Consider the following 10,383-nt stretch of genomic DNA (forward strand, 5'->3'; position numbering starts at 1 on the left):
GACAGACTGGGTCAAAATGAGCCACCCGTGCATGGCAGGTATAAGTGATGAGAGAAAATAGAAAAGAATAATAATATCAGGCCTAACTAAATAATTAAAAGTCATGAAATATGAGTCTAAAATATTTCCTCCTTTCAAAATAATCAGCATAAATATTATCTCTTGGGCCAAAGTGACCCAGCCAGGCATTCTAGTGTTAAGAATATTTCTGGAGTGAAACGTTTACAGTGCAGTGTACTTGCCGGTCTCAATTTTGTTCCTCCTGGGAACTGGGGGAAGTTCAGGCAACAAAAATGAACTATCATCATCAGTTGATGACTCTTCCACACGAAATGCCTTTTTCTTCGGGTAGACAACACTTATTTTATTCAGGAGAGCTTGCCTTCTTGCCTCAAAGGCTATAAGTGGTTTCCGACCTTCCCCCAGCTTTCCAATGCACTTCTCATACTCCTTGGCGCCTCTTCGTATGCATCTAAAGAAAGGACGCAATGCAAACACTTAAAAGAGATTTTGATAAAGGTTCGCATAAAATTTTCCACATTGATTTTCCAGGGGGTATTTGACGGAAGGTTATAAAGAAAAAAGAAACCATTTAATTGAAAGAAACCTGTTAATTCAGTTATTGTATGTATGGAAATGAAGTACATGTATGCAAAAATCTGAGTGAAAGGCTTTATTTTTTAGAATCGCTAAACTCTAAACAAATACGCAATTCCTCTGCAGTCCAATCAAGATAAATCTACAGAAATAGTCAACCTTTCGGGTAGACTGAACTATTAACTTTAGGTTTGGCTAATTAAGCAGTATATGATTCCAAACAAATCGAAAGAAAAAGTGAACCTTTTCGGTACACTGATCAGATATAAGATTCAAAAGAATTCGACAAAAAAGTCAACCTTATTGGTCCCGACGGTTTTTGTCATTTCCTCGGCATAAAATTCAGAAAAAACGACAGAAAGAGTCAACCATTTCGGTAGACTCAAATGTTAACTTCAGATATGGTTATTATCTCATGTTTATGATTCAACAAATGTACACTCACTATATATACTATACTACCACTAATACTGAAATGTAAACAATAATGTTGGATGATTCCTGTGGAGGCAATTGTAAAAAAAATCCACAGAAAGTCTAGCAGGAACACTCAAATGTAAACTATGATTTAGGATAATTTTCTTTGCAGGATACTGTAAAAAAATACTCAGAAAGGTAGTAAATTTTGCATACCTTTTTTGTATTCCTTTTTAGTGCGGTATGCGATTATGCAAAGCAGTCCCCCTGAATTTGTACAAGGAAAACAAGTGAGTGGTCGTATGCGCATCATAACACTCGCCCTTATTTCATATTTTAGTTGTAGATCAACTGTTTATTTTTCTAAGGTTTAGGGTAGGGAAACATGTGGAGTAAACCGATTTGCTAGCTAGCTCGTGGACAATACCTGCATCTCGAACTCCTGGACATCCAACGCATTTCCCGTCTGGCGTTGGATATGCGATCATTGTCGGACAGCTGCTCTAGATAAGATTGTTCGCATTCCTTTCGTTGCTGATTGCCTTCTTCAACCCTCAATCCATGTTAATTGGATCTGCATCGTATCTGAGTGAGTGATCATTTTCATGTTATTGTTTCAGTGTAAGGAAATATGTATGTACTGTGTCTTAGAGTTTTAGGACTATTAAGTATGTGGTGTCATCAACACTTACACTTCCTCTCCAAGAAATTTAGTTTTTGTTTTCTCTTGCTTTTCATCGCAATTGCTGCGTTCATGCGTGAATATATGTGCACCCGGTGGGAGAAGTTACTTCATTGTAGCAAATTAATCATTTTATTACGAATCGTGTTGGCTTTATAGTTATTATTATGTATGCATATACATACTGGTTTTCATTCCAGATTTTAAGACTTACGGCCACTTGTTTCAAGGACTTACCTTGTGGGAAATATGCACTACTGGTATAATTAAGTGTTATATTCAATTCGTAATTTTTTTACCTCGTTCACCCCACTTATATTCAGTTATAGGTGTGTAACAATAATAAATCATAAATTCGCAGTAATGAATTAAAACACTTTTTATGATAATGATCAGTCATATGGTATAAAGATATGATCTGACGAAGGTAGCATTTTATGAATGGTTAAATTTTAAAGGTTATGGGGATTCGTGTAAGTGGGTAATCCGTCGATAAAGGGTGGGTAAAAACATGGCGTTAATGTAAGTACAGTTATCAGACCTTCGTTGGCAGTCACCTGTATTATTTGAAACTGATTATTCTCTTTCTAATAATGTTGGTTTTTGTTATTTTCTGGCATTTATTTAATACCTATGCTCTTGCCTCGACTTTCTCTTATGAACTGTGAAGGTACCCGTGCTTGTCAATGCAGTGTGTTGCCCCTATTTATCAACATGGCGATACTAATTCCCATTGCCTGATGACAAACGTGCGGAAACGGACAAAAAACAGCCAGCCTACAAAACGGGAGGTAAAAAGTGACAAGCCGCAATTAATACCCGTCTCCTCATTTAATTGGTTCTCCTGTACAAAACTGTAGCCATTCCCATGTGGAAAAATTTCTGGTCCAGTTCTGGAGCAGTAAACTTTTCCACATGGGATGGGCGTACCCAGAATCAAAACTATGTGGAGGGGGCTAAACTAGCTGTGGCCGTTCAAAGTTGTAACTGTTTTGCACAGAAAAAGGTTAATGAAACCAAAATTTCAAGGAAGTCGTGGCAGCAATCTGTTACTTTTTTATAATTATTTGCTAGAAAAAAATAATGACTTTTATTTGTTCCGATTAATTCCGATCAATTATTTTTCTTCCAAAGGAAACTTTGTTCATGACTTCTGTTTTGAACTAAATTTATTTTCGCTTTTAGGGGGTTAGTTGCCCCCTCCCTCAGCAGGGTACGCCTATGAGTGTAGCAAAGGAGAAACAGGCATTGAAATGGAACATATAATGCCATGTCCCCCAAACTCCCTGAGACACTTTCTCGCAATTGGCCCATGATTCGTATGACTGGGCCATGACAAGCAACAAGGTAACAGCTGGTAGCCGAGGAAGATTAACCAGGGTGCAAAGCATGCAGGTGGGCACTGCTGGTCCATACTGCCAATATAGTATTGTCATTTGCAATCCCGGTGGTTGATTGCAATGAATTCCTTGATTTTTTCTACCCAGTTTGTTTAATTGATTCTTGGAATTGAATATCAAAATGTGCGTCAGGTGTGCAGCTAGGAATAAAGGCTAGGGGGGTTTCTGGTGTAACTAATACTGGGGGTATGGCATAGCCACATACAAGGGTAGGCAGGAGGTGTGGGGGCCCTCCGCCATAAAAAAATAAAGAGAAATGATTCAAATTTGTGAGTTTTGCGGCATTCTGAGAGATATTTTTTTAATCTTTACACGATTCCATAAATAATATTAATCCAATTAATTAAAATAGATTAAACTTTAAAATTTCTCTCAGCTCTGGGGGGGGGTTGGGGTTTATCCCCCAAAAACACCCCGCTCGCTGTGCCACTACTGTACATTGTGCTGTATTTGTATCTTCTTATTAAACTGTTTTTAAAAGGGAAACATGTTCATGATTAGGACCATAAAGGAAGTTCAGAATCTATACATTTCATCTAATATAGCTTGTTTCTGATTTTTTTCTGCCTAAAATACAGTTACGCTGTATTTACTCTAGTTGGAATTGGAGATTATTATGAAATACTCAGTAATATTTTAAATTTATTACATGTCGTCGAAGTCACATTCCGTTAAATATGTGCTAAGTGCAAAGTCTAGGTATCTAACTAAAGATTTGGTTAGATGAGGATGTTGGAAACTATCCACAAGATAGGGCTGTAATTTATGAGTTTCTGAGGTGATTTGTTATTGGGATCTTCCTTGTCCACAGCGTAAAAACAGGCCTGTTTACATGGCTGCGTATCACGTGTTTATTTCGTTACTTACAACTTTTACATTGAATTGCTTATGAAATAAAGATTAGTTTGCCTTGATGGCATTTCAGTTATGATTCATTTCTACATATAAATTAGTCTTCTTACCATTGCTCAAAAGACATATCACAGCTCTAGCTGCAGTTACTATATTCATGGAATTTTAACTGTGCCACTACTGTACTGTAGTTTATTTAACTGGTAATAGGCATTTGCAATGATTGTCCTTCTATTTCTACCTTAATGCTTTTTGGGTTAAATTAAGTGGTTATTCAACATTATGTTTGCAGCAATACATTCTAAAACAACTTGCCTGAACCTTGATATTCTCAAAGGGGGTATTATCGTGAAGTTCTTGTAGTTTTGTCTTCTGGATGAAGATCATGTGGATCTTCCTACTTGCACTTTTTGTTATTTCTTAGTTTGTTATTAAGTGCATCATCTCACCCACTTGGTGCCTCAGCTTGGTGTGATGTTAAAAGTCTTACATCATCTTGTGTTGGGACAACCAGTAGGTGAAGGTGATGCTCCCTCATTGGGTTGCTTTTTTTAGTAATGGCCTGAGGCAGTTCTTTAAACAATCTTCCTACTAGGTTTTGCCAGTTATTTAGCCAAATTATATAATTCCCTGTCAAAACAAGTTTTACATTTATAACCGAGGCACATTGCTGCTGCTTATCCAAGATGAGATTTCTCTGCTGTATTAAGAATTGACAGGGTAATGGTGTGGGTTAAGTTTGTCAGAAGTTGAAGGATCACTCCTACCATACCGGCATCAAACAATTGGCAAAATCAATATACTTTTCTCTGCAAATAAAATAAATCATCTTATTCTATTGGTGCAACTGCTACACTCAATGAGGTAGGTACGTCAATTTTTCCCTCCGCTGAGGGGTCCAATTTGAACCTAATATGTAATTTTTATTTTAAGAGATAAAAAATATGATCTAGACTGCAAAAATGTTCGTTAATTAATTATCCCTCAAAAGCAGCAGTCAAACTTTTTAAGAGACTTGAGGTTTTTCAGCCAAGGTATTGATTTACGTTAATTCTTTTTAGTATGAGTTCTCTGTGTTTATTACAAATATGTGGTACAGTTCTTTCAAGTTTAATCATGAATCAATGGTAAGTTTTTAAAGAATTCTCTCAGAAGTGAACCCCAAATAACTGTTGCATTTAAAGCTTTCTTTTGTCAGTTGAACTAAATTAAGCCTTTATTCCTAGTTGTTTCTCATGTCATGCACAAGCCAGGTTGCTTGTTTTGGCACCAATGCTGAAAACTTCTAAGGTAATAATTTGTTTTTCATTTTGTTTCCTCACAGCCAACATTTCACCCTTTCGTGCCCATTGTGAGATACTACTTTGTTTCTCCTTGCTGACCATCAAAGCCATTCCTCATTTCCATTGTCAACTTACTGTCATCTGAACAGAATAAACTTTTACAATTATTGCTTCATGGTTTTGCAATAATGGCAAACTATGTTGGTGCTAGCAATAATGAGGAGTTTGTTGAGGAGAGGCTCTTAAATGGATTGTTCACTGGTTCATTACTCCAGCATAAAGAGCTGCTGGACAGTCTGAAAGACGTGGATGCCATGGTAATAAAGCAGAGTACTCTTTTGCATGTTGGAGTGAGATTTGGTAAGGCTGATTGGGTGGAGGAGTTATTGGCAAGAGGGGCGGACCCAGGCCTAAAGGATGAGAGTCAATTGAATGCACTATCTTCAGCAGAGGAGATGGTTCGACAGTTTCCCGAGGACCTTGACCGATCGCAAGTTCTTAAGTTGGTGAGATTGGTACACCGGAGAGACCAGGTGCTGAGGCGTCACCTTGAATTATCTTACAGTAGGGGCACTGCCCACACAACATCCGTGACTGGGCAAGATCGGGATATTGCATATCTGAAGTCCTCCATGGACGCCTTGCGGCAAGAGATGAAGTCTCTTGTGTGTCAGCTGACCTCCTCCTTGGAGGAACTCAAGGGGCGGGCATGTGGACGTGATGAACTGAGTTGTATAGAAGAGGCAGTGCTCTCAACTGCAGAGGAGGTGATGTCAATGAAGTTTGGCCCAGGAGGGAGGTCCGTGGTGAGTCAGCTTTCGTCTGATCTGGCCAAAGCTAGGCAGGAATGCGTGGATGCCATGATGTGCAAGACTGAGATAGTGTACGGCGATGGAGTAGAGTTTATGCGTAGGTTGTATGAGAGACTGTATGATGAAGACGAGTGCACTGCTTGTGTATTGAAGTATCTGAGTGGGGATGACAGGGTGAAGGTTTTGGTGGACTGTGAGTTTAGTCGCATCGGAAGGATGAAGGATAAGGTTGTGGACTTGGGTGGGACTCAGAGGAAAGGGAATGAATGGTATTCGTTTTGTGATTTGGAGACTGATACTGTTTATTTAGGTGTGAAGATTTGTTCGGGTTACAGTGAGAAGGAGGAAGGCGCCAAGTTAGCTCGGGCCTTATCCCAGTTATCTCTGAAGCTGGTGTTTTGCAACGGGGGGAGGCCATATGGGCAGGATGCAGAACAGGAGTGTGAGTGGATGAGGGCTCTATTGGAGGTGGAGGTGGAGAGTAAGAGGGGAAGGGAATTACATCGGTGGATCATTTATGCATTGAATCAGAAGACGCAGTTTGCGAGGGTATGTCACCTTGCAGCCGCAGTACCTGGGATTATCACATTTCATGGATCAACGGCAGGAAGAGCTATTCTGCAGGAACAGGCCCGTCTCCTCTTCTCAGTCTACGCTAAGTATGTGGTACCAGCGCTGCTAGTTAAGGCAAGAGTGAGTTTTTTTCTATTTCTTTCTCCTACCTGTATTTTCATTAAATATCTAGTATTCCATATTTGTCGCCTATTTTGTTTTGAGAACTTTCAGTTTCAAATAACCCTTTCGCTGCTGTTCAATCTCTGAAAACCTTCTCCTCACATGCGGCAAAAAGGTTAAAATGCGTTTCATGGACCCAAGGAGAAGGTACCTTAATAATGGGCATGGTACACCCTCCAAAGGTTCGCTGATCCGGGACCCTATCCTCGACGAGCTCACCCACGCAGGACCATCTCATCGACCCTACCAGTGGGGGTCGAAAAGTGACCGATCTGACTGCAATTTGAAAATCAACCAATCAACCCGATCATCAAAAATGATTGCTTGCATCGTACTCCTGCCAATGGAGCAATCAAGTACATCTTTGAACCATGTTTCCGCGATGAAAAATAACGGTTTTATAAACTTTGCTAAAAACTTGGCTGTGGACCACCGGAAAATGGCCAATTTAGCAAAGTTAACAAATTAGTTATTTTTCAGCGCAGAAACACGGTTCAAAGACGTATTTGATTGGCAGGAGTGCGATGAAAACAATCATTTTTGATGATCGGATTGATTGATTTTCAAATTGCAGTCATAGCGGTCACTTTTTTGGAGGTAGGCCCCCCTGGTAGGGTTGATGAGATGGTCCTGCGTGGGTGAGCTGGTCCAGGAAAGGGTCCTGGATTAGGGACCCGTCGAAGTGCTTTTGGGAAAGTGCATGGAGGAAGAAAAAGTACGTTCACAGCAGTGAAAGAGTTAAATCAAAACATTCAATGCATTTTATGAAGCCATTGTTCATGAGCCATCAAATCATTAATTTATAGAATTTATATAGTAGTTTCAGCTTGGATGACAGCAAGCGTGAGTAACATTTCATGTTCCCAAGGTGATACTTCTTGCCCATACAGGGGCGGATACAGATGGGGTGTGAAGTGGGTGCACGTCCCCTCCTTGCGGGTCTGCCCGTATTGCCGAACATTGCGAAACCACAATTGTAACTTTTTATATCATACGATGGCATTGTCTTTCACATCTGTATAATCACTTTAATTAAAATTTTCTTGTTCTTTGCCTGAGACTTGATTATCTTTTATTACGGTAAAAGTAGAGGCAAATCAAGATATATTTATTGTGCCCCCCCTTGACTTTTTTCTGTATCTGCTACTTCCTTCATGTGAGATCTATAACAAGTCGAAAATGAGAAGGAAACTTCGTTGATTTCCACTGATTTATTTCATCCCCACGACATGTTTCGAACCATAGAGGTCATCTATGGTTTGAAAAATGTCGTACAGACGAAATATATCAGTGTAAATCAACAAAGTCTCCTTCTCAATTTTTAGTATTAACTTCTACATATTTGAGCCTAATTAAATTGAACGAGCCATAGCAAGTATTCCTGTCCCATGTGTAGGCCTCTTGTTTTCTCCTCTAGCTGATGTCGAATGCTCTTTGAATCCTGAAAATGGTTCATTGATTTTATGTATTTCGGTTGTAATGAAGTTAAAACCTCTGACTGAGAATAGAAATAACTTTATATTGTTTTATTTGGAAGTGTGATTAAGTTGTTTAAAATTGTTTTAATTTCACCGTATTTCATATCAAAAATTGTTATAAACACATTGAATTTCTCCATATTCTGTGTTGAAAAAAATCTTACAAAAAATGTGTGATGGATATAATAAATTCAATGATATCAAAAGATAAAGACGCCAAAAATTCAAATCCATTACACAATCTCTTGAATGTAAATTCTTCATAGTTTTGCAAGTGTCATTGTTTTCCTTGACTCACCAAAGCAATGATTCTTGTCACAATGTAGGTTGGTTTTAAGATAGTTGACATCTGTTTGTGTGATTTTAGCTATAGAAGTTTTGTTAATTGGGGCAATACCTAATCGCACAATGGAAATGGACTTCATATTAATACTGAAATCGCGAATTTTAATTTTATATTCGGTTGTAATTGCATCATTTCCCTCAAGGTGATATCCATTTCTTTCTTCTATCAGAGATGAAGGCAACCTGACGTACTTTTGACGATACATTGGGTCAAATCCTCAAGAGGATTATTATATTCATATTCATCTAGTTTTTTCATCTAGCCCCTCAGAGTATTGTATGAGGCTTGGGTTTACCGTATTACTCTCATGTGTTAAGTAGCTGTCACACTTTTTATTTATTTTATGCCTGCCGTGAGGAACTGTTTTCATATTTTGTAATCACATTGAAAGGTACATGCTGTAACTATTTTCTGCATCCATAATTTAATTCTGCAAGTCTTGCAGTGCATTTGCATGCATTTTATCATAGATTTTTCTGTCATTCACTGTTTCATTCCTTAATCTAATTTTATTAATTCATTTTGTCATTGTGAAAATTATTTACATAGAGCTAGAGAACATATAGGTATAGAATAATCTTCTAGGTTTTTGTTAAATATGCTGCTGGAATATTTGTATTTTTGAATAGTTTCCATTTTATATCTCATGTCTTTGTTGCACAAACAGTGGTTGCAAGAAACAGCATCCGGCTTAGCAATGAAATTTTATTCAATATGTAACCGAAAGCCATTATATACATATATAAATCCATTTGCTGCTATTTTCTGATTGCCAGGTTTACTCTTGATGATCTTATCTTCGACTAGCCTTTCTGTGAAAATGGATTTCCTTAACTTCATTCATATGGTTTCACTTGGGCCATGCAATTGCAAGCTTTTGCAGTTGTTCTTTGATGCTGTCAGTTATAATCTTTATGGATAAATTTGTTTTGGAAGGATGAATATGTTGTAAGAGCTGATTTGTATTTTTAATCCCTGACTGTAAATTTGATTTTGTACTCTATCAGTTGTTTTTACTGTTGGCATTTGAAAAATTTGAAATAAATTGCATTTTTTCACATTTTGGATTATATTTAAGTCATTTTAGACAGTTATCCTCTTTTAATTCCAATATTTATGCCAGCTTAATCCAATTTTGTCTATAAAGCTGTCTGCTCTTTATCAGATTATCTGTATCATTCGTGTAATAAAGAAGCATTGCCTTCATGCAGGCATTCATACTTTCAGCATTATCCTTTTTCTCGTTAATCAGTTGACCAAAAAGAATATCCTCAAGTCCTTTTTTGTAACCTACTATGAATGTCACCTAACTCATATGTACAAAGACATTGTATTCCAGTAAAAGATATAGTGAATGAAATGGTTTTGCATGGTAATACTATGCTGTATATCATTTGAAGCTATTTGCATCTTAGCTTTTGTGGTATCTTCACTCTTTGGGAACTGCAAACAGTTAAAACTGGAAGGAGATGGTAACACTAATTCTGAATGAATAATTAGCTCTTGATACAAACAATAAGTAACTCTAACAGCCAATGCAGCCCAAAAAGCAAGTTTGATGACCTTTATTCTGAAGGACGGCAGTAGGCAAAGTTCGTTGGTTGGTATGTGTTTGCAAAAATATCCAGGTATCTGCAGTGGAACTTGGTTATAACGTCATCAAAGGGACCAGAAGATTTTAAACGTTATATCCCAGTGACGTTATAAAAAAATCAGCGTTAAATTTGAGGGACACCACAACTTGACATTGCACAAACAAAACACAACTAACGATGTATAAG

The 10,383-nt window shown here is 37.8% G+C and overlaps 1 protein-coding gene across 1 annotated transcript; it reads left to right on the forward strand.

Moving 5' to 3' along the window:
- The first annotated feature begins 1,322 nt into the window (after nt 1-1,322).
- On the forward strand, nt 1,323-8,814 carry LOC124172364. Its single transcript, XM_046551808.1, has 3 exons — nt 1,323-1,603; nt 5,273-6,736; nt 8,772-8,814. The coding sequence occupies exons 2-3, from the start codon at nt 5,420-5,422 to the stop codon at nt 8,775-8,777; spliced, it is 1,323 nt and encodes a 440-aa protein (XP_046407764.1). The 5' UTR covers nt 1,323-1,603; nt 5,273-5,419; the 3' UTR covers nt 8,778-8,814.
- The last annotated feature ends 1,569 nt before the right edge of the window (nt 8,815-10,383 follow it).

This window comes from Ischnura elegans (assembly GCF_921293095.1).
Source record: "Ischnura elegans chromosome 13 unlocalized genomic scaffold, ioIscEleg1.1 SUPER_13_unloc_1, whole genome shotgun sequence".
Lineage (NCBI taxonomy): Eukaryota > Metazoa > Arthropoda > Insecta > Odonata > Coenagrionidae > Ischnura > Ischnura elegans.